At 35.8% G+C, this 27995-nt stretch overlaps 7 protein-coding genes and 1 long non-coding RNA gene across 10 annotated transcripts; 1 reads left to right on the forward strand and 7 right to left on the reverse strand.

Moving 5' to 3' along the window:
* Nucleotides 1-351: 351 nt before the first annotated feature.
* LOC6638187 (DCN1-like protein 3) lies at nt 352-2894 on the reverse strand. 2 transcript variants are annotated; one of them, XM_023176195.2, is made up of 4 exons: nt 1992-2894; nt 1778-1915; nt 1213-1543; nt 352-1146 (listed from the first exon to the last, which is right to left on the reverse strand). In XM_023176195.2, the coding sequence occupies exons 1-4, from the start codon at nt 2194-2196 to the stop codon at nt 702-704; spliced, it is 1119 nt and encodes a 372-aa protein (XP_023031963.1). In that variant the 5' UTR covers nt 2197-2894; the 3' UTR covers nt 352-701. The 2 variants fall into 2 exon arrangements, with proteins under 2 accessions (XP_023031963.1, XP_002061356.1); XM_002061320.4 differs by having other exon boundaries at nt 1213-1546; nt 1992-2893.
* Nucleotides 2895-3056: 162 nt separating this feature from the next.
* LOC111518645 lies at nt 3057-4453 on the reverse strand. The gene is made up of 2 exons (XR_002724044.2): nt 3631-4453; nt 3057-3293 (listed from the first exon to the last, which is right to left on the reverse strand). It is a non-coding gene; the product is annotated as an uncharacterized LOC111518645 (long non-coding RNA).
* On the forward strand, nt 3287-6494 carry LOC6638417 (Usher syndrome type-1G protein homolog). The gene is made up of 6 exons (XM_002061319.3): nt 3287-3532; nt 4571-4643; nt 4751-4894; nt 4955-5176; nt 5231-6205; nt 6260-6494. Exons 2-6 carry the CDS (start codon nt 4621-4623, stop codon nt 6423-6425), a joined length of 1530 nt encoding a protein of 509 aa, XP_002061355.1. The 5' UTR covers nt 3287-3532; nt 4571-4620; the 3' UTR covers nt 6426-6494.
* On the reverse strand, nt 6460-13525 carry LOC6638416 (multidrug resistance protein homolog 49). The gene is made up of 8 exons (XM_002061318.4): nt 13496-13525; nt 12984-13157; nt 10586-10779; nt 10279-10524; nt 8661-10213; nt 8024-8454; nt 7348-7956; nt 6460-7276 (listed from the first exon to the last, which is right to left on the reverse strand). The coding sequence occupies exons 2-8, from the start codon at nt 13107-13109 to the stop codon at nt 6527-6529; spliced, it is 3909 nt and encodes a 1302-aa protein (XP_002061354.3). The 5' UTR covers nt 13110-13157; nt 13496-13525; the 3' UTR covers nt 6460-6526.
* A 4627-nt stretch (nt 13526-18152) lies between these two features.
* On the reverse strand, nt 18153-22994 carry LOC6638415. Its single transcript, XM_023176981.2, has 2 exons — nt 22945-22994; nt 18153-19750 (listed from the first exon to the last, which is right to left on the reverse strand). Exons 1-2 carry the CDS (start codon nt 22946-22948, stop codon nt 18360-18362), a joined length of 1395 nt encoding a protein of 464 aa, XP_023032749.1. The 5' UTR covers nt 22949-22994; the 3' UTR covers nt 18153-18359.
* Nucleotides 21560-23008, reverse strand: LOC6638414. Of its 2 annotated transcripts, XM_023176984.2 has the most exons (3): nt 22945-23005; nt 22718-22750; nt 21560-22525 (listed from the first exon to the last, which is right to left on the reverse strand). In XM_023176984.2, exons 1-3 carry the CDS (start codon nt 22946-22948, stop codon nt 21666-21668), a joined length of 897 nt encoding a protein of 298 aa, XP_023032752.1. In that variant the 5' UTR covers nt 22949-23005; the 3' UTR covers nt 21560-21665. The 2 variants fall into 2 exon arrangements, with proteins under 2 accessions (XP_023032752.1, XP_002061352.2); XM_002061316.3 differs by lacking the exon at nt 22718-22750 and having other exon boundaries at nt 22945-23008.
* A 1792-nt stretch (nt 23009-24800) lies between these two features.
* Nucleotides 24801-25486, reverse strand: LOC111518874 (natterin-3-like). The gene is made up of 2 exons (XM_023176950.1): nt 25424-25486; nt 24801-25360 (listed from the first exon to the last, which is right to left on the reverse strand). Exons 1-2 carry the CDS (start codon nt 25428-25430, stop codon nt 24936-24938), a joined length of 432 nt encoding a protein of 143 aa, XP_023032718.1. The 5' UTR covers nt 25431-25486; the 3' UTR covers nt 24801-24935.
* Nucleotides 25487-27307: 1821 nt separating this feature from the next.
* LOC6638252 lies at nt 27308-27943 on the reverse strand. Its single transcript, XM_023177054.2, has 2 exons — nt 27895-27943; nt 27308-27831 (listed from the first exon to the last, which is right to left on the reverse strand). Exons 1-2 carry the CDS (start codon nt 27899-27901, stop codon nt 27407-27409), a joined length of 432 nt encoding a protein of 143 aa, XP_023032822.1. The 5' UTR covers nt 27902-27943; the 3' UTR covers nt 27308-27406.
* Between the last annotated feature and the right edge of the window lie 52 nt (nt 27944-27995).

Here is a 27995-nt window from a genome sequence, read left to right on the forward strand (position 1 = left end):
CTATTTAAAATTTGAAGTAATTGCAATTATCATAAGCAAAACTTAAGAGAACAATTAACGCAAAAATATGCGTTATCTATTTTTGTTGTTTTTTTTTTTGTTGCCTTAGAATTCGAAATTTGAATTTACGTTAACTGTCAGTTTGTTTAGAATTTCAGTTGAATTATTTTCTTTTATTTAATTCACATCCACTACTTATAATTAAGTATGTAATTTATATGCATTTTGAAATAGTTAAGGTGCCATAAAATGATGCAATTCTGGGTTCTTTTGTTTTTCTAAAATAATACAATCATTGTTTAATTGCTAATATAATTATAACTCCGTTCGTTATATATATACACATATTGATTGAGCTTTTTTCCGAATAAGTCTTTAATTATTATACGAAATGCGTCTGCTAAGTTGTGTGTGTGTGTGTGTGTGTGTGTGTGTGAGTGTGTGTGGTTGTGAGTCCTTGTAAAAAATGATTGCAAGCTTAATGTTTAATTTTATGTTTGCTGGTCGCAATGAGAGTTTTGGAGCAGCGCCAGCACCGCATCACTGCTGGAGTGGATTGGTGTTGGGTAGGGGAATGGGTGTGGGTGTTTAGAGTTATGGTATATAGCAAGCAAATGAATGAATATTAAACTCTTTTTCCTTTTTGAAAAAATTTACAATTTTTGTATATATAATTTCTATTGACGCATTGAAAGCGAATACTACGACACATGATGACGCAAATCGCCGCCAGCCAAACCATCCTTGACATGACTCTGCATCAGTGGATCATCATTGTTATTGTCATCATCGTGATGGTATTGATGGTGATGGTTCTGCTGCTGCTGCTGTTGCTGATGTTGTTCATGATGATGATGAATACCGGATAGCGTTAATTCCAGCGCACGTGTCTTCTCATAATCGACAAAATCATCGAAAAGACTGGGCCACGCTTCCGTATCGTCATAATTTTCTATATCACATTGTTCCGTAAAATTGAGGTACATGTTCCATGTATCCTTCGGTATGCGGCGTATATTCGGATGTTTTTCCAGGAAGTTTATCCAGTTGGTAAAGAGATCAGGTGTTTGTACAGTGAACACAAGTTTCCATAAATCAATGGCCATTTCCAGCGGCAAAACCCGCTGATCCGGCTCCAGGCCAAAGCTAAAATAAACAATATTTCGAAATATTAATAAGTATATAACAAAATATGGATTATGGAATACCAACCGAAAGGTGAACCGATATAATTGCTTAAACATCTCCGCATCTACTTTGAGCATCTCAATTGTTTGCTCTAATCGTAAACGTATGTTGGCTATGTTATCCGCCCGCATCTTGTGCAGGCCATCAATGAATTCCGTTTTTGTGAAACGGTACATTTGTGAGGCATCCAGGCACCAGGCTAGGACGAGTATTGCAAAGTCATCCGGCTGATAGTTAAGATCATTGCACAAACGTTCAATGCCATCGGTTAGTATCAGTTCATCATCATCTGGATCCTTATAGATTTCGAAAAGTTTATTCAGCGTCTGATGTGACACCTCCAATGATTCCTTAACTGCTGTTAATACAAAAACAAAAAACGGCAGCAAATGAAATTATTGATAAGACAATTATTTATGAGATATAAAATATGATGAAATATATTAAATAAATCGAGCTAGAATTACCACAATCTAAATCTTATCAATGCGGAAAAGTAATGACTCAGAAACTCTTGATATTATATGTAACAAAGTTTGCCTTAAAGGGTTGGATTACCCACCCTTTGATCTCTATAGATGACACTTACCAGTTGTGATGATGTCGCTCATGGTTGGTGCACTTCCATTAAGCAAACCTAGAGACTTAAAACTATTACGCTTAGTATCACAATTATTTGCTTTTGCTGGCTTGAGTGGAGTTCGGCTAGAGAGCAGTTCATCCGTTTCTATGAAATAATTTCAATTAATATATTAGGCATAAGGGAATTCCTCCGCCTCTCCCTTTCTGTTAGGGTAACTTACCACGGGCACAACGCTCGTTGGCATTGGGATGTTGTTGATGATTATTATGATGAAGATGATGATGATGTCCGACCACGGTTTCGTAGCAATTGTCCAGACTGTGGTTTTGGCTGTGAATATTGTTCACTGCTGAATTTGGAGACGCTGAGGTTGTTGGCAACGTTGGTTCGGCAGAAGATTGGAAGCATTTCAGGCAATTGCCCATAGTGCGGGCGTTTCAATATTTATTTTTTCACTCTCTCTCTCTCTCGCTCGCTCGCACGCACACACTTTACTACCACCCCCGGCCCAGCCCAGCACCACAAATGTCTCCTTTAACTCCCGCCACTTGAATTTAGAGTTGGTGCTATTGCGACTACTTTGAAATGGAAAAATGATTTAGTCTCCAGTTTTTGCCTAAACTTGACACCTATCTCTGAGATAAATAAAATTGGTATGAGATTTTGTGGTGGTTGGGTGGAGTCACTATAGCATTGACATTGGCACTGGATCCGATTTGGCCACTTTGATGCACTGACGCATCGAACATATGGTAAGACTTGGGCTTTGTTTTGCTACTGCTGCTGCTGCTGTTTCTTTTGCTGCTCCTTCTCTTCTACTGACTTTGCTGTTATTGTTATTTTGCTACCTCCTACGCAAACGCCATGTGTGTATACATATACATATACACATGAGAGACCTGTGCTTCTGTATCTGTGTATGTGAGTGTGTTTTTGTCAGTGTTGTCTGTTAGTTAGTTTTATTAACTGAATTTTCCCACACAAAATGTGCACGTGTGTGGTGAACTCAACATGTTCTCGACCATTGCCTCGCACCACATTCAATTAAAATGACTAAAAACTGCACTTTATATTTATAATTATTAACTCTTTTTTTTCCCAGCATTTGCGCCAGAGCAGGGTTGGGCAATCTACTGAAGTTGACAGAGCTGAGCTGTTGTTGTTGGCAATCGGTGTATCGATAACTTTTCAGTGTGCCAATAAATTATTTAAATGCCCATTTTTTTATTATATTTAAATAAGAGCACCAGCAGTTCTATGTTTCTTAAATTAAACGCTTGGAAAATTGAATAATTATTTAATTTTAATGTTCCAAATGTTTGTTGGCTGGTGTAAATCATATTTGCAATCAGTTTATTTAATCACAGTCTGGCAACTCTCTCTCCCTTGTTTTGTATGGCGCGCGGTCTCTCTCTCTCGTCTTGCAATTTGTTGCTCAATTGTTTTTTTTAAGCCAACTTCAGTTACCAAACAACTTGCAGTGAAGACGGTAGAAAGTCGGCTCGCTTTAGAATTCTTTAATCTACAAAAGAAGAGAGAAACTTTCAAAGTTTTGGTGAAAAGAAAAGTGTCAAATGTTAAGAGTAGTGTATTATAAACTTGGAAAATTCAGCGAATAATTTGAATCTTTGGTTGCCAAAAACAAACAAAAAATACGTTATATATGGTTCACTGCCTTTGAACTGGACTACATCATATGTATATTAGATGATTGTAGTTTTTCGGCAACTCCAACAAGGTTGAGTGAACTTGGTAGCTAAGGTAAAAACCGAACCCAGTTTATGGTTAATATGTGAACCGCGTGTGTGTGTGTGTGTGTGTGTGTGTGTAAGCCAAGTACACTTTTCTTTTTCACTTACCCGTGCACTCAACTCACACCAGTTTTATTAATTTAAAACGTGTGAACGTACAGCAAAAAAAAATCTAGTTTTCAGCCAACTTGTCATCTCAACCGAGAATCGTAAAACAAAAAAAAAGAAATAATTACATACTTGAATTTTGTTAAATTAAAAAGAAAATGATTCTGAAAATTTGTCAAAGCTACTCTCATATGAAAGACTTAAGATTTTGAAAATTTTTTGATAAGCTGCATACTCTCTTCTTCTAGTTAAAATATAAACTTCAATTTAACGTTTAAAGCATAACAACTTTTGCCCTCTAGGAATATATCATTTCTGCCATGGGGCTCATTGGCTTTGGTATATGGGTATTTTCCATATAGCTGCTTAATTCATTCACATTCATGGATTCATCTGAACAATCAGTTTCAATTTCAGCTTCAGAGACCCTCATAGTCCCCTCACCTGTTTTGCTTTGCAAAATGTTACAATCTTCAAGCAATTGAGGACCAAGATTATAAGGATCTGCTTTGATTTTCGGTTGTGGCAAATGTTTGTGCCAATTGCCTGAAACATTTGTTTCTCCTAAATTGCATGCTGTTAGCCATTCTTTGGACTGTTTCTTGCACTTTGATAGGGAATATGGCAATGTAGCTTTCTTCAGTTTAAAATTTGTCTTTAGTTTTCCCTTTTGAATCTTAGTAGAAGTGGATTTATGCTCCGTAATCTCATCATTCAGATCATATTTAAAATGCTTGTAGAACGGATTCGCTTCAATTGGAAGATTAAAGCAATTTTTTTCGTTTTTTACCATTTTGTTTATTTTTGGATTTTTTGTTTTTGGTTTTGTCTGACTCCGTTGAATATGTATATCTAAGTTGTTGTTTTAAATGTTTAATGTTAAGTTTCAGAGTTTAAAGTAAAAGCAATGGCCTATTATATATTTTTTTTACATTTATAGAAATTGGCATTTGATAACGGAGAGAAAGAGAGAGAGTGAGAACTTTAAATATGTCAACAGATCGATTTCACAAGTGAGTAGCAATCTTCTTTTAGATACATGCAATTAATTTTTGTCCACTATCTTATCTTTTAACATGTCTAATTAAACTTCTGGCATTGGTTTTCCTCCTTATACCAGAGCGGCCAAAGATGGTCTTTTGGATGTATTGGCAGCAGCCACACGGAAGGATACAAATGCCAAGGATAATGATTCCATGACTCCCGTAATGTGGGCAGCTTTTGAGGGACGTTTAGATGCTTTACGTTTACTTTGCGGTAGAGGGTAAGTTCTTGGAAATGTTTTGATGTTTCTTAGACTTGATTAACTTGAATTTTTATCTAGTGGTGACCCCGATAAATGCGATCAATTTGGTAATACAGCCTTGCACTTGGCCTCTGCCAAGGGTCATTTGCATTGTGTTGACTTTTTGGTCAAATTTGGTGTAAATATCTATGCCCTGGATATCGATAAGCATAGTGCCAAGGATTTGGCAGCCATTAATGGACAAGATGAGATCTTGCGTTACTTAGATGTGGCCACAGCCAATTTTGAAGCCAGCGAAAGGTATTTACATTGATGATTTGTAAAGAATTTGTTTTAATGGTTTTATTGTGGCAGAAAAAAGTCCAAAGCCCTTAAAGAGATGGCCGAAAAGAGCTGCGAGAAACGGGTTAGAGAGTACATGAAACGTCAGCAGCAGCCCGATTATGTTGAAGTTCCATCTTATGCCACCAGCAGCAAATCCAGCAATATGTTGTCCACTTTAAAACAGAAGATCTGGTCCAGTCAGGGCAATCTGAATAAGACACCGCGTCAGGAGCACAGTCCGTTGGCGCAAAGTGGCACGAAATTCAGTGATTTGGTTGGCAGTGGCAGCAGTAGTAGCGGTGGCTCCACCTTAGCCAGTCGTGTGGGAACTGTACAAAAGAAACAACAACACTCCAGCTCGTGTCCCCATGCCCGTGATCAGCATGAGACAGATGGCGGCTTTAAAGTGCGTGAATTGGAGCCGGATGGCAAGCGTACAATAACTTCATTGACGGGTCTACAACGTGACTCCGAGGTTCTATATGTGGGCACATTTAGTTCCACTGAGGAGAGTGTGATCGGGAAACGTGGCAAAATCACCGATGTCTTCGAAGTGGAGGCAAATAATAGTGATGAACCCTTAGATCGTAGTGCTAGTAGATTAGCCCTATCGCGTTCCTTCTCCCAGCCCGATATTCTTGGTGATGGTCAGCTAAGTGAAGATCTATTGCTACAAAGACCAGTGGGTCTCTTTGATAGACCCACCATGTTGGGTAGCATTGCCTTTAGACGTTCAGTGACTGCTGCTTTGAGTCAACTGCAAGTTAACACGGATACAAGTTCATCCACATCGACAATGCGTCAGGCCCAAAACAAAGGACACAACAACAATAATAATAACAAGCCCAAGGGACGTTTGTATTTGAATCTTTCCGATGATACAGACTCAGAGGGCGGTGGACATGATATGTATAGCGATGAGGATGATGAAGATGATCAGGAAACAGCTGGCAGTGCTCTCCAACGTTTCTTGGCTGTGTGGGCTCTAGAAGAATACCTGCCAGTGTAAGTAGAATAATCAAGGGGGGGTTAAATCGGATTGGTTAATCTTTTGCTTAGTTTTCAGAAACAAGAGATTGATCTGGAGACTCTTATGCTGTTGACAGAGGCGGATCTAAAGTCTTTGAGCCTTCCTCTGGGTCCTTTTCGTAAACTTACCTTTGCTATACAAGAGCGTCGAAATGCTCTGGCTAATCCTGGTCCCTTGGTCGATAGCCGTTTGTAATTTTGTTAATAAAATTCTATAATATTTAACTTTATTTTCTACTCTATAAATATAATACGTAACAAGAAATTTGTGTTGTTTTTTGTTTTGGTATACTATATCTAACCTGCAACTTGCTGCATCAAGTAGAGATTAGCATAAATACCATTCAGTGCCATTAGATGATCATGTGTGCCATGCTCCACAACCACGCCCTTTTTGAGGACACAAATTAAATCGGCATTTCGCACAGTGGTCAGACGATGGGCAATTGTTAAACAAGTGCGTCCCGAACGTGCCTCATCTAGAGCCTGTTGGACCACTTTCTCACTCTCCAGATCCAAGGCAGAGGTGGCCTCATCTAATATTAAAATCTTTGGATTTCTAACCAGAGCCCGAGCAATGGCAACACGTTGCTTCTGTCCACCCGAGAGCTGAGATGTCTTGCCCAGACGCGTCTCATAGCCCTGCGGCAGGGAGCTTATGAAATTATGGATATTTGCCTTTTTCGCAGCCTCAATAATCTCCTGCATGGGCACATCGTCGCGGAAATTATTGCCATAGGCAATATTCTCAGCAATGGTACGATCGAAAAGAACAGGTTCTTGGGAAACCAAACCCAATTTCGAACGCAACGTATCCATGGGGAATTCTGTGCTGGCCACACCACTTAGATTCACTGAACCCGAGACGGGATCATAGTAGCGCAAGAGCAATTGTACACAGGTCGATTTACCCGAACCCGAGGGACCAACTAAAGCAACTGTCGTTGATTTCTTGATGGTGAGATTCAGATTTTGTAAAATTGGTGTACCCTTGCGTGTGGGATACTCGAAGCCAACATTTTCATAGACAATATCACCCTCAGATTTCTGCAAAAGGAAGCACATAAAAAAATAATTAAAAACTGGAAATCATTTATTAACATTTAATTCCAACTTACCTCAGCCGTATTGTAGGGATTCTGTGGCGGATTATGCTGTTTATTTGTGGCCTGGAAGAGTTGCATCAAACGTCCAGCCGACAAGATGGCATCATTCACATTTGGAGCATAGGCCAAGGCCTGACCCAGCATCCAAGAGCCAAATATCAAAGCTTCAGCCACTTTGATAATATCCTCATAGCTCATCCTTCCTTCGGCAACCAAAACTCCGCCATAATACATCGAAATGCCATATGCCAGGAAGGGAGCAGCTTGACCCAATGAGAAGACCAGGCCACGGAAACGAACCTTCGCACGACAAGAAGCATCGACCTGATCGATTTGATCAGTGTACTGCCTCAAGACCTGACGCTCCAAGCCCAAACCATTGACAGTCCGTATATTTGTGATGGCTTCGACGGCAACCTGTGAAGCTTGCTCGACAGCCGCCTTCGCCGATTGGGCACTCTTCATAATGAAACGACCCTCCAGATAGACAGAGAGACATACCAATGGCAAGGTGACTATGGTGAGCAGAGTTTGCTGCCACGAGAAAACGAATCCAATGACCAAACCCACAAATAATGTGGCCACAGCTTGCAACATAATGCCAACACGAGCACCAGTGGCCTAAAATAAGTTTAAAATGAAATAAATCAAAGGTTTCTCTCACGAAGTTAACCTCTTTTAGACTTACCCCCTGGACATTGGAACAATCACTAGCTAAACGTGAGCACAAGGCACCCACGGAATTGTTTTCATCGTCGAAATATGCAATATTCTGCGACACAATTGTCTGGAATGCCTTTTTACGCAATCTCGTGGTCATCTTTACTCCGGCCGTGGTGAACATATAAGTCTGCAGCATAGTTCCAAATCCGGCCAATAAACCAATGCCAATGAATATTATGGAAACATCGATGGTCTCGGAACGTATGTAATCATCATTGTCATTGGACAAGATGCCAAAGAAATTACCAAAGAATAAACCAAATAGTGGAAATGTTGCTCCATGCATAACAGAGGCAACGCATCCAACAGCCATGAAAGGCCATTCAGGGGCATTAAGTCTCATGAGATTAAGGAAGGATATTTTTGGTTTCTCAGCCTTTTTCTTCTTGTTGCGACCTAAGAAAAGAGAAATGAAGTCAAGGGTTAATACTTAGTTACTAACAGAAGTACAAATGGTTTACTTTGTGAAATAATGTTTTCAAAAAACTAAGAATTAGAAATTTTCAAATGCTCTCAACTAATCTTAAGAGAATAGTCTGTGATACCACAGGAAAAGTCTGATAACGTTCTTGAATCTTTCTAAGGATTTTCCTTCTACTTACGTTTACGACGAGTGCTGCTCCTCATGCCACTTTCTCGACTACTATTGACCTCCAATTGGGGTTGTCCATCATCTTCTTCATCGTCATCCTCTTCCTCCTCGGAGGAGGAATTTTCAGGCCGCACCAACATACGATCTGTGGGTAGGTTCTCGTCTGCCTCTGTGGCCTCTTTACGTTTGGTAATGTTAACCAGCTCACAGTATAGACCGCGTTGTGCCATTAGCTCATCATGTGTACCCTGTTCGGCCACTTTGCCATCCTTGACAAAGACAATTTTATCGGCATTCGTAATTGTAGAGAGACGATGAGCCACCACCAGGGTACTTCTTCCCTGGCTGGCCAATTCCAAGGCACCCTGTACACGCTTCTCGGAGGTGGGGTCCAATGCGGAAGTTGCCTCGTCAAGTAATAAGATTTTTGGATTTCTCACCAATGCACGAGCGATGGCAATCCGTTGCTTTTGACCACCTGACATCTGGGCACCTTTCTCGCCCACCTGCGTGTCATAGCCTTTAGGAAGTTTCGATATAAAGTCATGGCAATTTGCGTTACGAGCAGCCTGCTCGATATCCGCCTGGGTGGCTTCCGGATAACCATAACGTATATTCTCGCCAATGGTTGTGGCAAACAGAACAGGTTCCTGGCCCACAATACCGATTTGCGAACGCAACCAAGCCACATTCAGTGAACGCAGATCTCGTCCATCCAGTTTGACGCTGCCAGCTTCGGGGTCATAGAACCGCTGCATTAGTTGAATTAAAGTGCTCTTGCCGCAGCCCGAGGCACCGACGAAGGCCACAGTTTGGCCTGGTTCAACGTCCACAGTGAGCCCCTTTAAAATTTCCACATCTTGACGTGCCGGATAGCGAAAATGTATATTCTCGAAACGTAGACGTCCTGTGATTTTCGGTGGTTTTTGTCCCACATCCGACATGGGATCAATTTCCGATTTGCGATCAATAATACTAAAGAGATTTTGTCCGGCAGCCGTGGCCACGGCCAAACTTTCGACATGTGGTGAGGCGAAACCAAGATTTTGGGCACCCATAATCACGGCAAAGAGTACAATGACTAAGACAGCTGGGGTATAGGTGCGATCATCTAGATAACGATCATCCAGAATGAGTCCAACACCATACCAAAGGGCCAGGGCCATGCAACAGTAGATAATCAGCCAATTGATGGCACTACCTAAGCCCGAATATAGACCCTTTTTAATGCCCACTGCCTCGGCGGGACTTAATAGTTTCGAAAATCGTTCGTTCTCCTTTCGCTCGCCACTAAAGGCAAACACAGTGCGAATGCCGCTGAAAACCTCTTCGGCCACATTTCCAGCATTTGAATAGGCCTTGAATTCCTTTTCGGCCAAACTGCCTTGGAATTTGGCCACCACACTGCCGGCTAAAATGATGACGGGACAACAAGTCAGTACCACCAATGTCAATTTCCAGCCATAGACAAATGAGGCAACAATGCCAATGATAAAGGTCATAAACAAAAAGGTAACTATGGCCACCTTTTCACCAATGCCCTCCTTCAGTTTATCCAAGTCCCTGTAGAAAATGAGTAAGAGTATGAGGAAATGTAAGGAAAATTCATCATATAAAGGAGCACTTACTCTGTCATTTTGCTGGCAAAATTTGTTCCCGATGTGGTGTCATACCAGGATATATCCTGTCTTAAAATTGCCTCCAAAAAGTGCTTACGTATGCGATCAATTTGATTGAGAGCCACCCGATTGGCTATATCAATGGCCAATGTGACCAATATTAACATGGCCACCGAACCAACCAAACTGGCCAATCCAAAGGCCACAGAATCCTCGATAATGGCATCATTATTCTCCTCTCTGCTGGCATTTGTTCTATTTCAAAAACGAAATTCATATATTATAATATTTAGTGTTTGTTTTCATTGCAACTTACAATCTTTTGCCACCCCCAAATAGGGGCAATAGAATTGTGGGAGATGAAGTACCCTCGGCAACTGTGCGATCAACTAACACAGATGTGAACTCTCCATATATGATCATGAAATATGGTATAAAAGCCGATGCCACCATCGCAATAATCATACTCAATATCATCATAAAACGTTCAAAACATGTGGAATAGCGATACTAAAAAGAAAATTGGAAAATAATTATTAAAAAGACTTAATCAACAAAGAGTTAATATTATGTCTATAATTTTTAAAATCCTTTCTCAAACTTTTCCTATTGAGACCTTTGTGTATTTAATGTTTTATCGAGTTGAACTTATTTGAACAAAGAACTTTTATTTAGGTAATTATTAGAAAATAAAATTTTATGATAAATAATTGTAGATTGTTTTCAGTCCATTAAGTACGTAATTTCTATATATTTTGCGACTTTCATTTAGACTTTCGTTTAAATTGTTGTTGACTTTTTGTTAGATTACAAGGATGTTATTGTAGATAAGAATTATATGGATGTAAAACAAATTCTACTTTTGTTGTTTGTTGTTTGCAATTTTAAGTACATTGTGTAATATAAGAAATTGTGTCATCAGCAATTAAGAATGGCGTTAACTATTGTAATAATGAGATAAATTGGTATAATTGGTAATTCGTTACCAGTAGGTTTTTTAAATTTAAATCATTGATAAGTTTTGGGCACTGAAAAGATATTTTGAAAGTGTGTTCCCACTTCTGATTTCTTAAAAAACAAACATTGTGAAAATAATTAAACTTTAAGCAATTAAAAACCTAAACAGCTCAACCACTTTTAATACGATACCTATACATATGTATATATCATTTGGCTGGTAAGTAATTATAGTTTTATTTGCCGTAGCTATTAATAAATTAGGTCCTCATATAAATTATCTTATCAAATTTCAAAAAATTGGGTTCGACCTTTTGTTTTCCCTTAATTTATTCCATTCATTCATCATCGGGGTAGGAGGATAATTCCTCTATCCAAAATTAATATACACTGAATATTTTATAAAATATTTTTAAATAAAAGCTAATAATTTCAAACAAAAAATATAAAACAATGTGTTTTTCTTCTACAAACATAATTTGGAGCTGTCCTAAAAATTTCCCACTTATGTACAGATATTGGACTTTTTAAAATTGGATTTCAATATATTTTAGATATCTAGTGGAAAGGTTTTTTTCTAGAGTAATTCGTACTAAGCCAATAGAACTCACTAAACAAACTCACTTAAATTTAAGAAAACAAAGTTCAGTTTTCAAAGTTTACTTTTGGGTAAAAAACTTTAAATTTAAAATTTTTTGAAAGATGTCTAAATCTGCGGTTGAAATAGTCAAACAATGGCCGAAAGTTTGTAAAAAAAAAATCTGTAATTATACATATTTATTGAATTATAATTACAGATTTTTTTTTTCATTGGATCATTGGATCTTAATCAAATTTTTAACTATTGCCTGAACTCTTAAAGTAAGTAGGTTATATCAAATAAAAACAAAAACTCTGTATATCATTCTTGTGAAATAAATTGAATTGAACTGAATTTAAATATTTGAATTAAAAAATGTTTTTCCTACAATTTCTAAAAATGTAAATTTTTTTTTTAATTTACATATATTATAATCTAAAAATAATTATTCATTGCGATGTAAGTCTAATTGTAAGTATTTTTTCGTTATTGTTTTGTTACCTAAACTGAAAACAAAAAGTTCATTAAATATAATTATTTGTTTGCCAATTTTAGCAATAATACAAATTAGAAACAAATTTAATTAATCTGAGTTTTTGCTACTGAAATGCTTTTGTTTTATAATTGCAAAAGTGAAAGTCAATTTTCCATTTATTTTGTAATAAGTATTGAAATAAAAATATTTGAAATTGAAAACCAATTTTTCATCTAATTAAGTTTTTTTTTTTACCTTCATATCATTGCACTTTGATTATATTGCACTTTCTAACTTTTACATTTGTTAATTCTTTGTTTAAATTTAATCTTTTAATTGTTGGCAATTAATTTTATTTCATTCCTTAGATTTTTTAACCATTAATTAGTCTAAAGATGTTTTGGTTTTCCTTATAGTTAATTAAATTCTATACTATATAGAATATATAATCCATATAGAATCTTCGATTAAAGTCAATCAAATTTTTTAAGATGGTGAAAGTAGAATACTGTATATGTAATTGTTATATTATATTTTATTGTACCATAATGTAATGTAACTATTTATACTCAATTTTTATTCATTGTTAACTCTTAAATGAAAAGGCATGAGATGATGAAAAAAAAATATGGAATCTGTCTTCAGAAGTCTTCAGAATTTCACAAATTAATAAAAAAAATAATTTCTATTCAATGCACTTACCAAATTTAAATAATTATATTTTTTATCTGGTTCCTTTTGCCCAATTGCTGTTTGTTCTGGTTCTGGATTTTGAAAATCAGCCAATTGCGGCAATGAGTTGTGTTTCTCAAAGGCTTTGTTGTCCATTTTGATTGAGATCGATTTGTTGTACTATATTTTAGTTTGTATGATGCCCTGTGAATGAAAACCAAATTCAAATAATATAATAATTGTTGTTCTAGTTTTATTTATGTAAGCAATTGGAAATTGTTTGCCGCACTCAATTTCAATTTCAAAAAAGGGAAAATTGTTTCAAACTACTGCAACTGTTGCAATTGGCATTCATAAATTAATAAATTAAAGGCAATTTCGAAAGTGAAATATTTGTGTTTTGATTAATTAAAGTTGAGAGGCACACAGCAACAACAACAACAATTGTATTTCGATTTTCACGCCAATGATCACTTGAGATTATTTTGAATCAAACAAATATATTGACTTTTGCGACCCTATCATTAATTTTTATCTCGTACCAGAATTGGGTGAGAGTATGAAAAAAATAAAAAATCGAATTCAATTCGATTCGATTTCAATTTTCGATTTCGATTTTGAAGACTTGGGCCGACAAGACCGACAGAGAGATTGGCCAAGCAACGTCTGAAGCCAACAAGCACACGATTCTAACTGGATGGTGTCTCCATCGACGGTTAACGACAACAACTCGGTTTCTGCTTTCTGCGGGGTCTCTGTCTGGCGATTCTGGCGAATCGGCCATATGACGATCATAAGAACACTCTGTGACTCTGGCTCAATAACAACACGATCGTATAATTTAATCGGACCTCAATTAAATGGCAGAAAACGACAATACCCTCTCTCTCTCTCACTCACTCGCTCTCTCTCTATCACTGTGTCCATATATACAATATTAACCAAACATTTCCATGTGAAGGGCAAACATAGGGAAATAAATTTGTTGCCAAAATGATTATGGTTAGAGCAGAGATTAGATAGATAGGTATTCAGGCGTGTTGGTTTATTAACAGGCTATCATCTATTAGGGTATTTGTCGGCGTATTTCCTCTGTAGTATCTTTCATATGTCAACCAGAACCAGTTTGTGGTATATATATATGGTTTAGCACGTGTTCTCTTAAGTGCAGCAGCACACATACAACACTTAGTATATGTATTTGTATGCATGCTAAAGTATGACTGATTCTTGGCTTAGGTATTCCAAACGCGTCTTAGGGTTTTCCCCCTCTTCTTTTGAGTGAAAGACGATGCTTACGCATCAGTGTAAAAACTGTTAACTGGTACATAATCTCAAGAGTGTTTCCCCCAATTCTTTAAAAAAAAATCCATTTTAACGTCATTGTGAAATTTATGTGTATTTCCACAAAACTTGTCTTTGATCAAAACAAAAAAAAAGTGTCATTTGTTTATATCGTTTGTTTGTAGAATCTATATTTCTATTTCTATCTATATTTGTTTACTGCCATATAGAGAGAGAGAGATAGCTTTAAGGATTGGCACATATGGTTACTCTTTTATTTATTGGCCATAATTATATCACAAATTTCACCATATTTTGCAAAATTATTTCACTCAATTTTCAATTGTGTAATGGCAACATCTGTTGGCTGTTGCTTATCTTTGTAAGTACTTGAAAATATTCAAGTGCGAATACTAAACTTATAACTGTCATAAAAAATCATACTATTACCTAGACATAAGATTGAACAAAAGTGTATATAAACAATTTATTTACCTTTATTTCTTTTTGTTATTATTTCTAACTTAATTACAATAATTTAGACAAGGCCTATCTTATACGTGTTTTCGACTGAGGGCTCACTCAATCCGATTGTATTTTTGCGAAATTCTATCCGGTATGACCGAACACATTGGCCGTATCGACTGAACTATGTTTGTTGGCACAAAATTTTCAGATATTTATACCATAGCGTTGACATCGAATGGTAGTTAGTTCCATGATAATGGCCGTGCTGGCAGGTGCGTGGTCGAAGAACTTACGCGAACCACTTGAAAATATTTCATTCTTAATTGAAAATTGCCGAGTCAGGATACATAAATTATCAATAAAGATTGGATAGGTCGGGGCGCCTATCTCTACAAGTCTATTTCCAGGGCACAAACAATTTCGAGACAAAGGAATGTAGTAATTGATATGAATGCCCCAAAATTGTAGCCTGCTAGAAGGGTATTTAAAATGTTTGTTCAAAAGTGTGCCTAGGCCTAGAAGAAAGCATCTCTGATCATTTAAAGTAGGTAATATATTCATGATAAGCACGACCAGACGTCGCTTTTTATAGCCAACATTATCTTGATCAGCACAATATACTCGGCTATAGCTGAAAGCAACAGTGCTCAAATTTTTTCCCAATAAGGTCTCAGCTATATTCATGAATCAAAATAAATTCATTTGCCGTATTATGAATCAACTTAATATCTATGATTTTATAACAAATTAAACGATAATGGTGTATTTGATGAACAAAACAAATGACTCAAAATAAATTTATTGGCGTTATTATCAATGAACTTAATAGTAATAATTTTATGACAAATCAAACTATCATGGTAAATTTGATAAAAATTATATTAGTTTACCAAATAGTTCCCTTAGAAACAAACGAATTGAGACCTACTAAGGTGGAAATTGCCTTTCTTAAGTGCCTTTGAGAAAGAGAGAAAGCTAGTTAGTTAAATTACTTAAATAAGTTGTCTTCTTTAACTTCGTCTATCATTTAATATCATTTATTGATTTAGAAACTATAAATCTGTAAAATGGTTTATACTTTTTAAGAAAACTAAAAAAATGGTTTCTATTGAAAAAAATATCAGGTCTTTATCTCACTCATAAATAGTTAGTTTTCTCGTTTTTTCCTTAAATTTTAAGGGAATTTTATAACCAATATATCAAGTTATATCACAGTTAGTTGGTATTTCTCATAGGGAAAATAATTTATTATAAAAATCCTGTACATTTTCATTTTTATTTACGCATAGGACATGCCCATATCTAATCTATATTTTCTTAAATGCTTAATACTAATCATTTTTTTCAATCATATGCAAAATTAATTTCAAATAAACAGTTTCATTTGTTTATTCCTACTTAAACATAATTTTTCAAACTCTGGTTTTCATTATTTATTAAATTGTGTGACAAGTGTTTAAGAGGTTCAGAGGCTTAGAGGGTTAAGCAAATTTTCTAGGATTAATACAATATGATATAATCCATACATATAGTAAATCACTCTTATTAAAATTATCAGCCTAATGCTTTGTCTTTATACGAAATAATGCCTGAAAAAGGTTTGCTAACTTCAGAGGTCCTGAGGTCCTGATTGAGTAATGCAAGTGATAATACGAAGTTGCAACAATATATTAACTTCGATAAAAGTTCGAAAATTAAACTTTGTTTAAGTTAAAATTATTTTATATATTTTATATCAATCAGCAAATTAAAGCTAAAATTTGCCTTTGAAATAGTTTTTAATAGTGTTGTTTCTGTGTGCAGTTTTTTTTTAAACATTTTTGTAGAACTAAAAATTAAATAAAGAAACCAATCTTATCTTGCAAAGATAATATGCAATTGCTGTTTATAAATATTATATTTTCTGTGGAAAGTTTTTTTTGTTACATGAAAATCTTATAAATATTGATTAAAGTTAAATAAAAATCATTTAATAAACTGCATTATTTTCTTTTGAACTAATTGCTAAGCATTAAGCTAAAAATTTTAGTTTTGACTTTTTTTCCTTGTCAAATTTTTATAGTTTTTGCTATTGCGTCTCTGATTGTTATTTGCTTTTTACTAGTTGTAGATCTGTAGGCCTCCTACTGCTATTGAATTGTTAAGAAATAATAAGCAACTTAATATTTGGTAACCCCAAAAGTATGCTTTGATAAATTAACATATTGTTAATACATTGAAATCATAACACACAAAATGTCTGCGATTTTAGTTTCAGATGTCTAAGCAAGCAAACGTGGGAAGTTCACTTAACTAAGTGGGTAGATCATAAGTATTGTAATTTTTTAATAAGTTTGATTAATTTTGTTCATAGCAACAACATTTTCTTGATCACTGCGCTTACTTAGTTGGTGTTAGTTATAAAATAAGTAATAACTGTACGAAGTTTTATTATTATTATTATTATTATTAAAGTATAGGATATATAAACTATCAACCTAACTATATTTTACAAGCACTGGCAACTTAGGCCTTCGGCTTAGACGAAAAACTACATCCATACACTAGCCTGGGATTCGAACCCGGATCCTCGTTATTCAGTTGACTAAATGACTGGGCCACTTAGACAACTCATCTACCGAGGACTGCTGTACGAAGTTTTAATTCTCTATCTGTATTCAACGAATTGAAGCTAAAACTCTATCCCTCTATTCTCGACTTTATTTCAGAATTATGAAACATTTAGCTTAAATATGGACAAATTTTGTCAAACATTGAAAAAGTACATATGTATAATTTATAATTATAAGACTCTTGAATTTTTTTTGTTTTTTTCTAAACATATTACAAATTATTTGAAATTGTGATGTGAGTGAAATTGGACACTTTAGTATATACATAAGTCTTAGGAATACTTCAGAATAGTTAACATTTTTTAAATGATTTATTTAAATTGAAATTGTTTATCACAAAAAGCTTTAAAAAATATTGTACGGTTAAAGGATATTAAAATAAGCATAAAATTGTATAAAAACTCAATTATATTTAGCATCACAAAACAATATTTTTGTTTCTCTAAATTTTTAAGTGAAGCAAAGTTTTGTCATTTTACTTTTATAACTTCTTTTAGCAATATCAATAAACGGATGATTATTTTAAAACATTCAAATTACTAGTTCCGTTTTTTAAGAGTATCCGACTTTACTTGTTGTAAGCTTCGAATTTACTGGTAGGAAGTTTTTATACACTTCCAAAAGGTGGGTTTGTTATACGAAACAAGTTCATATCATATACAAAATATTTCATTGCTTACAAGAATTATTCTCCAATGCATTGGAAATGCATCTTATAATTTCGTCATCTATATTTGTAGTATATTTCTGTGATTTTTGGGAAACAAGCTACATATGTAGTATTTGATCCATGCCTTTATAATGATCTTTATTAACTATAATTTAAAGCAAATTAAATTTCTTTAATTATATTGCCTCATTGAATAAATATGAATAAGTTATACAGGTTATGCAGATATACATATATACAGAAGTAGACCAAGTGCAAATAATGATGTAATAAAATAGTTAGATAATAAAACAGGTAAATCAGTGTTAATGTATACTGGAGGTAGTAGTTCGATAGCCGATCGGAATAATAATCATGACACCCATTGCATTATTAGTAGACCAAACTAATGGCTTGTTGTCTGTGATAGAGATCACTTCTTACTAGAACTTCGTAGTTGCTAATGCGAACCTCTTGGCCACCGATTGGAATTTGCAGGCAACGATGCGACTGCTGAATCTTGCCAGGTGTTAGAGTGCCACAATAATGGGCACGTCCAATGTACAAGGGTTCCCCATTGCTGGCCCGGCCAGCCTCAACAGCTCCGGGTGCAATACTTCCGTCATAGCCTGGGACCCAATGGTATTTACCCTGACCCATTAGCACTTCATACGAGGACTCGGCAATCTCCATGCCATTGTAGGTGATGAAACAATAACCCTGACTTGGATCAGCCTTGCCCGGGATAGGGCCACCAGCGTAATAGGCACGGCCTATCAACAGTTGTGACATACACGAATCATGACCGCCGACAACTGCATCGGGAGAGTAGAAATAGCCAGGACCAACATTGAGCCAGCAATCGTAGTTGTAATCATAACCACCACCATATGAAGATGAAGGACCAGCACATTCGGCTGGAGTGTAAGACGATCCATAGGCTCCGCTCATCATGGGAGGATTGTAGGTACCGGCGGGAGTAAAGGCAGAACTGGGACCAGGAGCCACAGTAGCCGCAGTGTACGATGGAGGAGGAACAGGCACAGCCACAGCCACGGGTTCGGGAACCGGCCGAGGAGGCAACACTAAGACAGGCTGAACACGTTGTGGAAGTATCTCAGCCGGAGTTGCTGGTGGTGCTGGCAATGGATCAGGATTTGGCGTATAAACTGGTGGTCTATCATGCATTGGGAATGGCATGGCAGACATTTCTAGGGGATGGGGATAACGGAAGGGTTTCTCTGCCACCTCCAAGGCTGGTGCTGGTGGTGATGGCGGCGGTGGTGGTGTCAATGGAGCCTTTTCCAAATCCTCTGGCGGTGGCGGTAATTGCCATCCCGCCATTGATGGTGGATTCTCATCCAATAGAATCTCATAGGAATCCAAACGTCGCTCAGCTCCATGATAGGCTATGAACAGGGCTCGATGTACGGAGGATATTTTGCCAATTATCAAATGTCCCTCATAATGACCGCGTCCTATATAGACAGGCTGATCCAACGAAGTGCGTCCACATAGCACTGCTGTCTCGGGTATCTTGTGATCGTAGCACTTTCTCCATGTCAAATTCAGACCACAGAGCACCTCGAATATATCCTTGGGCAGAGCTTCGCCACGCTGTGAGACAAAGCCCAGTTGCTTTGATGGAACTACTTTGCAGACTAGCATATCACCCTCATGCTCTGCACGGCCCACATAGATCATGGCGCCATCTTCATCGTTGCCACCCACCACGGCATTAGCTGGTATCGAGGAATACGCCGAAGATTGCACCCATTTGTAAGCTGAAAATAAAAATATAAAATCCGTTGATTAATTAATTCAAAAACCTTACAAAAAAAAAGAAATTTCTGGCATAGCCAGATAAGGAGCTTCAATGCTTCGAAAAATTTAAAGCCTGTTTGAGCCTTTGTTATAATTTTAATTATAAAACTTCTCATGCTCTATTAATTTTGAACTCTCTTGTAATGTACTATTAATTTTAAACTCTCTTGTAATGTACTTAGTTATATTTAAGCAGCATTTTTTTTAAATTTTTGTTGTCTTAAAAGTTTTAAAAAGTTTTGAAATTGTGGCAAAGCAATTTATGGACCACAAGTGATGACTTCTGATTGAGTTGTTTTTTCGATTTCTAATCGTCTTGTATTTAAGATTATATTATCTGCTTATCTTATTCTGATATTGACAAGAATATATAGAAATGTAAATATGAATTATTGTTTATCTGCTTATATTTATATTCATATTTTTTTTTGATCTTTGTGTATATGAAACAAGGAATTCTCTGGAGAAGATCGGTATCAAAATTAGATCGATTAAACATAAAGTTAATTAGTTTTCGGGGTAATCTATAAGGCTTTATTTTGTGCGGTCAAATTATGCTATGACCTTTTTATTACCTTCATGTTGATACCCTTGAATTCCAAATCGGACAGAAGGTCCGATTATTAATATTATCTGACCATTATTGAAAATACTTGATAGACATAACTTCCAACCGAAAGAGGTTTTGCTCAAAGTATAAGACCAAAATTTTAAAATAGTTCCACAATAGTTTTGAATATTTTATATATAGATAAAAGTTGATATCTACATATACATATTCTATAAAATACAACATTTATATATTGTTGAAATAAATTTAAAATAATTATTGGTTTGAAGGCGCTACGAAATTTAAACGGTCATCTAGTATACAATAAAGTACTTTATAAATTTAGCTATAAATTTCAATGACAAGATAACATGATGTTTATTATTTTTTTTTTGTTTTTTTAATACATCATTCTTGTGGCTCTTTATTTTGCCTTTATTTGAACGTAATTAAGTTTATCTAAAGCTATTTGGATTAATATAAATTTATGACTTTTAGGAAAATAAATGTTATAGAACGTAACCCATCAGAACGAGTATACGTAATTTTTTTAATGCGCCTTTCTTTTTTTTATATATTACTTAATTTGGAGCCTAACAACAAATTTAAGATGTTTATTCATAGTCTAGTGCTTAATCTAAATGGTGGGAATAAAAATAAAAAATTAATTTCTATTTGAAGCCTTTCAAATTTAGGATTTTTCATCTTTTAAGAAAATTTGTTTGACTGGTTGTATGTATATAAGTATATCAGAATGTTAATCCAAATTTTGCTTTAGATCTAATATTATTCAAATTGTTTTTTTCTTATTGTATTTTTTTTAATTGTGTCAGATTGAACGTTTCTTATTAGCGTTAGTAAGTTTATGTTAAGAAAAATCGTCTAGAATTTGTCTTCATAAACTGATTTCTATCCAAAGTTGTCTGTTTTTAACCCGCTTATAGAGCATATCCTTAAAGCTGTTCCTGCTCAAGATATATACACAAAATTCACGTATAATCTTGGACTAGTGTATTTCAGTACTTAAACTAAATAGAGTTTAGTAGGAAAAAAGATGCATTCTGGCAAAAAAAAACTATAAATAGAAAAGTTGGTCTTAAAAAAATTACAAAACTAATAATAAGTAAATAATTTTGGCGACTTCTTTTACAAACTTTGGTAAGAGGAAGCTCCAAGTCATTACGAAAAGTTTGTGTATAATATTCAAACAATTTTCAAATTTAATTTTAGATTAATACAAATTTATTGGTTTCAGTTCATTGATTATTTTTACAATAGATTGACAGCTAAATTCTAGAAAAATAAGTTTTTAGAGACTCCGATCTCTATTGTCGGCACAAAACTTCATAAGAATCGATGCGAATCTCTCGTCCACCGTATGGGATATAGAGACAACGTTGACGGGATGAAATCAATCCGGGCGTCAAACTGCCCTGATAGTGTCCGCGTCCATAGTAGATGGGCTCACCGCTTCGGGTACGTCCGGTGGTCACAGCATTTGGCGGTATGCCATGTGGCGGCGGTCTAACCCAGACATAACCATAGCCAGTGAGGACCTCATAGGTTGGTTTCTGGAATTCGTAGCCACCGAAACAGACATAGGCACATCCCTTGCTGGGCACAACCTTCGAGGGAAGCATTTCACCCTCATGCATGGCACGACCGGCATAGATGGGTGTCCGATCGGAATCGTGTCCGGCAATCACAGCATTTGGTGGCGTGTAACCAGGTGAAGCGGGCACCCAGGTATCGTGTCTCTGATAGATCAATACCTCATAGGTATTGATGCGTACTTCCTGACCTCCAAATGGCACATAGAGGCAACCATGCGATGGATGGACTTTGCCCACAGTTAATGAATTCGAATAGTGACCACGACCCACATAGAGAGGTTCGCCTTGACGGGTTGTGCCGCTGCGTACAGCATTGGGTGGAATGGCACCGCCGCCACTACCAACCCAGGCAAATCCCTGACCCACCAGCACTTCATAATGCGTCTTCTGATGCTCCTGTCCGCCATAGGCCACATAGGCACAGCCCTTGCTGGGTATCACTTTGGCTGGCAGATTTTCACCCTCATGGAATGAGCGACCGACATAGATTGGCGTTCCATCGGAATCATGGCCACCGATGACAGCGTACGGAGGCAGAGCGGCATATGGAGTCGAGTGCACCCAGGTGTGTTCTGCAACAAAGAGAGCAGAGAGAGAGAGAGAGGGACCGATAAGTAAGTCATCGCGATAAGATAGTGTTCCCTAATCGAGTAAATGGCTAACGGAAATCAAGTGTTTTGATGGTCAAATGAAAATATGCAGAAGTTTCTGGAGGGGATTGGGGGTACAAGGATGGAACTTTTTCAAATGGGGCTGACTCGCACCAATGCTCACAACTGCTCCTGGCTGCACGGCGCCTAAAAAAACCAAAAACACACGAATCAACACTAAGTCACTATGCCAATTTTCGGAAATCTTTTCCAAGATTTCACGCAATTTTTTTCAACAATTTTAAATATTCTTTTGGTTTTTTTTTTTTGTAAACTTTGGATATTATAAGACTGTAATGTGCAACTTTATCTACTTTTTTCTCTTATTGTTAAAAACTTACCCATATTTTATATATTGTTGTGCTGATAAGATTAAAAAAGTATTTGATATATATTTCCAAGCGATTTAGCCTCAACTGAACTGATCAACGTTTAATTTTCAACTGATTGTTTTGCCATAGTCAGTCTATGGGGAAAACTTTAACCACGTTTCCATTAATCATCGTTTATTATCGCAGGAATAGCAAAGAGAGAGAGCTTTTCACAATATTTTTCTCGCAATTTGTTTTGTATTTATAAAACCTTTGTTGATAATGCCACACAAAAGTCTTCGATGTCCACATGGTTTATCATTGTTTCCAGTCATTTCAGTTTCCAGTGCCTCACGTTATAAAAACAGACTCATTTCACTTTATTGATATGATATCTTATCGCCAGAATGAGTCATATGTGGCGCTTTTTTTTTTTGGAAACTGGTAGAAGGTGTTTTTTTTGTTTTGTTTACTTGTCACCTAAGAATAGCAGCAGCAGTTGGTGTGAAGCTCTTGCTTTAGGAATCCCCTTTTTAATAGCCACATAATATATACTTAGTATGTTTATTATATAATATAATATTAAACAATAATGATTTGTAATATATAGGGATGTAATATCTTGTTGAGAGTCAAGCTTTTATCAGTCATGGTTAAAGTGCAACACAGTAATAAATACTTATTAAGAAAAATACATTATCATTATTTTTATCAAATTTTATCAAAAATAAAGTTTATAAAATTGCATGGGGGCTTTGTTTGACGTATCTTTAATGTTTTCTCATGTCTTTGAATGTTTATTTTCTTAAGACATTCTAACATGGTTTTTAGTCTGCAAGTGAGACTAAAGAAACAATTTACTACCCTGTGATTTCACAATATTGTGAATAATACAGTAAAACAGAATGTGTGCTTTAAAATGTCCATTAATAGATCGATTTGGAAGCTAAACATAGTTTTTTTTTCTCGCTTGATGTAGCTTGAATTCCCAACTACTTTTAGCTTTTATGATTTGGTAAGGCCATTATAACTTTCTCTGATAATAGATGTTGGTTGTTCTTGTATGAGCTATACAGACGATCTACTCACCTTTAAGACTGGCTAATTGAAAGTCATATAAATTAGTATGTACGATTTATTGTACTCAATCCTATAACATTTTAATTGTAATTTATGCCAAAAAAAAAACTATAATTCCACCATATCATTTTAGCATTTACTTAAAGACAATCTTCTTTAATATGAAACAAATGTGAAACGATGAAATCTATTAAAATTTGTTAACCCTTTAAGCTTCGTGAGTTTGACATTGTAATTGACAATGGGTGAAATGGTATATTTAAGGCGCCAAAACGTATGTATTCTTAATCAGCATCAATTATCCGGTTCGATCTAGCCATGTCCCTTCGTCCGTCCGTATAAGCACCATGGCGGAGGTGGCCATTGGCTGATGGTGGCGCTCGAGTGTTCTTGTGTTTGTAAGAACAAGATAGAATATTCTACGGCATGAGGCATGTAAAAGGAATTAAAAAGACATACATACATACATTTGGTCTTTAAAAATTAAAATAATTTTGTTTACTTGGTGCATAGTTTACCGGAGTCGGCGATACGACTTGCTTCATTTAAAATGTGTTTTTCGTTAAGTCATAAAGGATTAAAGTCCACAAGTCTTAAAGGGTTAACAAAGAAATCTTTGTACTTATGTACATATATACATGATGTAATCTTATCCACTTAATAAGCTTCCTAATTTATTTGCACTGTATACATATGTACATATATGCGTACACAAATGAAAAGATTTCATTGAGCTAGTAAATTATACAATACAACTGACCTATAGTAAGTAAAATAAAATTAGGGTTCTCCTTTACACATATCTCTAGAATTTACCAGTCAGTACTTTTTATTAAACCATTTGTATTGCCTTTGGACTTAATAAAAAAAATTAACAAAACAATAAACATAAACAAAATATTTTGAATGAACACTCTTGCAAATTTGTTTTTTGTGATCAATTAATTTTTGACCAGCACCTCATATGATCTCAGGGTAATTTCATTGCCGCCAAATGGCACATAGAGGCAGCCATGCGACGGATGCACTTTTCCGACCATCAATGAATTGGCATGGTAACCACGTCCAACATAGAGAGGTTCACCTGTACGGGTTTTACCAGTGGAAACTGCATTCCGTGGAATATGTCCACCACCGCAGGCAGCCCAGGCGTATCCATGACCAACCAGCACCTCATAATGGGTGACCTTATGTTCCTTTCCGCCATAAGCTACATAGGCTCCGCCCTTACTGGGAATCACTTTGGCTGCCACATGGTCACCCTCGTAGACACAACGACCCACATAGATGGGTGTCCCATCACTGTCATGACCAGCATGGAAGGCGTTGTGAGGCAAAGGAGCATTTGCAGACGTGCTCACCCATTCTGAAAGAGCGGACTTTGAGTAAGTGGAAATGACTTTGGAGCTGATAATTTTTCACCACTTACGACCCATTTTTTATTTAATATATCACTACTTCAAGTGTTCAGCTTGGGGTCTGATTTTGTACTGGCAACTTTTTTGACTTACGAGTGCTTTAACCATTATCTTTATTATTTTGTCAGAGGGGGGAATTACTTTATGGCCCAAGGGGCCGTATATTAAGTGTAAACAATAGTCAACTTGGTTAATATTATCTATGAGTAATGTTGTTCTGTATCGATCACTTGAAATGCACTTAAAACAAATCACATTCGCTCAGATTCATCGGATCAAGATTGATTATTAAATTGAATTAAATAATTATGATTCTGTTGAACAATGGACATCTTTGTCAAATGCTAATCAAATGCAAGATATTTCAGTTAAAAAAAAAAAAAATAAGTTTTATCTGTTTATACGTACCTATTTGTGGGTTATTATCTTTTTATAGACAATAAAATTTTATTTAAATGTTTATCAAGTTATAAATCTTATCTAACCAACAGGGATCCCCCTTGCATTTGAAAACCTCAACTTTAGCTGGAAAAGCAATTAATCGGCAAAAATTTAAAAAGGAGCGTTTTTGTCTTTTCCTTCAATGGCACAGTGGGTCGGGATGCAAAATAATTGGCCTAAAGTCGAATATTGCAGATAATGAACTGAAATTTGTTGTATTTCTTTAACAGATGAACAAATGAGCCACGCCATTATGTTTGTCCATAGATGACAACTAAGCATATGACCCATCTTAAAACAGAATTCAGCTTGAAAAGCGAAAACCGAAAAGCAATTGCATAGTTTGGAAAGTTTTTCGTTTTTGCTTATCTTTTTTGTTGCTTTAATTATGCTTTAGAGTATTGACAACATCGCCTTAAAAGGGACTACAATTGTGAGGGAATATTTTCGTCCTGTGAGGCAAAGTCATGCCAAAACAAAAAAAGAAATCAAACTTTAAACGCGTTTATCTGAAAACTTTGTCTTAAAATGGCGGCTAAAATACAGCTCTTAGTTATGAAACGATCGACGTAGAACTGCCACAATTTTGGTCTTGAACTCATTCAGAATTTTAGGATTTTTCTTTACAGTAAACTAAAAAAAGGTGAACAAAACAAAAAACACCCAACATTCTGAATAAGGTCAGATTCAGAATTATATTCATGCTCAATCTAAATTTTAATTTCAGACGATCCTGCATCGAGTTGTCCTTGCCGTTTGTAGCATGTCTCTTTTTTGTTTTGCTAACTTTGAAGTCCAATAACTTTTAAAACAGCCCTCTTGCAGAACAAAAAAATGTTTTTTCACTTCGATTTGGTTTTAATACAATAAAAAAAATATACTTCTATTAACTCTTTTCGTTTTCAAATTTTGATTTTTTTTTACAATGGCTCTTTGTCACTTTTTTACTTTACCCATTCCACATAAATACGCACTAAAACTTCAAAATCCATTTACAATTTATTATCACTTCCTGTTAGGCCAGCTCACAAAGTAAACAAGAGGTTTTATTTTGAGAATTCTGACTAATCACTTTGACTGACTTTGAATGTCCATGAAAATTGCAGTGTTGCATTTTTGTCGAGAAAAAATTTCTTTCGCTAATCTATGTACCGATTTGTTATCAACGTTGTTAATAGAATATTATAGGTAATGATAGTCAATTAAACGTACCACCTCAATTCGATTCTATGTCGATAAGCATTTCGTGGAAATGAAATTTTGCTGTACATAAACTGTATTTGAAATTCCTTTATCTGTTACTTACGATCAAGAATTTCAGATGAACATTAAAAGTTCTTTGGGTAAGCAAGGCCAACCAATAAGTATATATGACTTTGGATATATTAGTGTACGAAAAATGACGAAATATAAAGAAAATTAAGGAAAAGTTTGTAGTTAAAATACGTAACACATTCTTATTATTTATGTATTTATTAATTGGTAAAGTAGGTAAGTTGTTACACGCAACTCAAATGAATGAATTAAGTGTTTTACATTAAAATTGTCTTATTTTAAGAGCTCACTAGCACCTCATATGTCCTAATCGAAATCTCTTTGCCCTGATATGACAAATAGAGGCAGCCACAAGATTGTTGTATTTTTCCGACAGTCACCGTATTTTCATAGACAGCACGACCTATATATATGTTTTCACCAGTACTAGCTTTACCCGTGGAAATTGCATTATTTGGAACAAGCCCATCGCCGCATCCAATCCAATCGAATCTCTGACCCACCAACACCTCATAGTGGGTAATTTCGTGTTCCCGTCCGGAATGGGATACATAGGCCTCCCTCCTTCTGGGAATCACCTTGGCTGGCAGTATATCACCTCTAAAAATAGCACGACCCACATACATTTCAGCTCCATCACCATCTTGACCAACATGAAAGGCGTTGGGCGGTAAAGGAGAGTTAACAGACGAACGTACCCATTCTGCAATAATAATAAAATAAAATAAGTAATTTTTCACATCTCTCCTTTATTTCATGCACTTACCAATCATTTTCAGCGGTTCAACTGATGCGACTGCTCAGCTCGATATCGAAATTTGTACTGATTTCTATTCACTCAATTGCAAGTTATACGATTAATGTCTT

Source organism: Drosophila willistoni (genome assembly GCF_018902025.1).
Source record: "Drosophila willistoni isolate 14030-0811.24 chromosome 2L unlocalized genomic scaffold, UCI_dwil_1.1 Seg139, whole genome shotgun sequence".
Taxonomy (NCBI): domain Eukaryota; kingdom Metazoa; phylum Arthropoda; class Insecta; order Diptera; family Drosophilidae; genus Drosophila; species Drosophila willistoni.

Excerpts from the sequence above, each read along its gene's own strand:
- LOC6638414 (XM_023176984.2), bottom strand. Across the intron at positions 22,526-22,717 it reads AGGAGCAGTTGTGAGCATTG|AACACACCTGGGTGCACTCG; the intron begins GTGCGAGTCAGC and ends TCTTTGTTGCAG.
- LOC6638416 (XM_002061318.4), bottom strand. The coding sequence starts at position 13,109 with ATGGACAACAAAGCCTTTGAGAAACACAACTCATTGCCGCAATTGGCT. Across the intron at positions 8,455-8,660 it reads GAGCAGCACTCGTCGTAAAC|GTCGCAACAAGAAGAAAAAG; the intron begins GTAAGTAGAAGG and ends CTCTTTTCTTAG. Across the intron at positions 7,957-8,023 it reads ATTGTTCCAATGTCCAGGGG|GCCACTGGTGCTCGTGTTGG; the intron begins GTAAGTCTAAAA and ends AACTTATTTTAG.
- LOC6638187 (XM_002061320.4), bottom strand. The coding sequence starts at position 2,196 with ATGGGCAATTGCCTGAAATGCTTCCAATCTTCTGCCGAACCAACGTTG. Across the intron at positions 1,916-1,991 it reads CAACGAGCGTTGTGCCCGTG|AAACGGATGAACTGCTCTCT; the intron begins GTAAGTTACCCT and ends ATTATTTCATAG. Across the intron at positions 1,547-1,777 it reads GAGCGACATCATCACAACTG|CAGTTAAGGAATCATTGGAG; the intron begins GTAAGTGTCATC and ends TTGTATTAACAG.
- LOC6638417 (XM_002061319.3), top strand. The coding sequence starts at position 4,621 with ATGTCAACAGATCGATTTCACAA. Across the intron at positions 5,177-5,230 it reads AATTTTGAAGCCAGCGAAAG|AAAAAAGTCCAAAGCCCTTA; the intron begins GTATTTACATTG and ends TTATTGTGGCAG. Across the intron at positions 6,206-6,259 it reads CTAGAAGAATACCTGCCAGT|TTTTCAGAAACAAGAGATTG; the intron begins GTAAGTAGAATA and ends TCTTTTGCTTAG.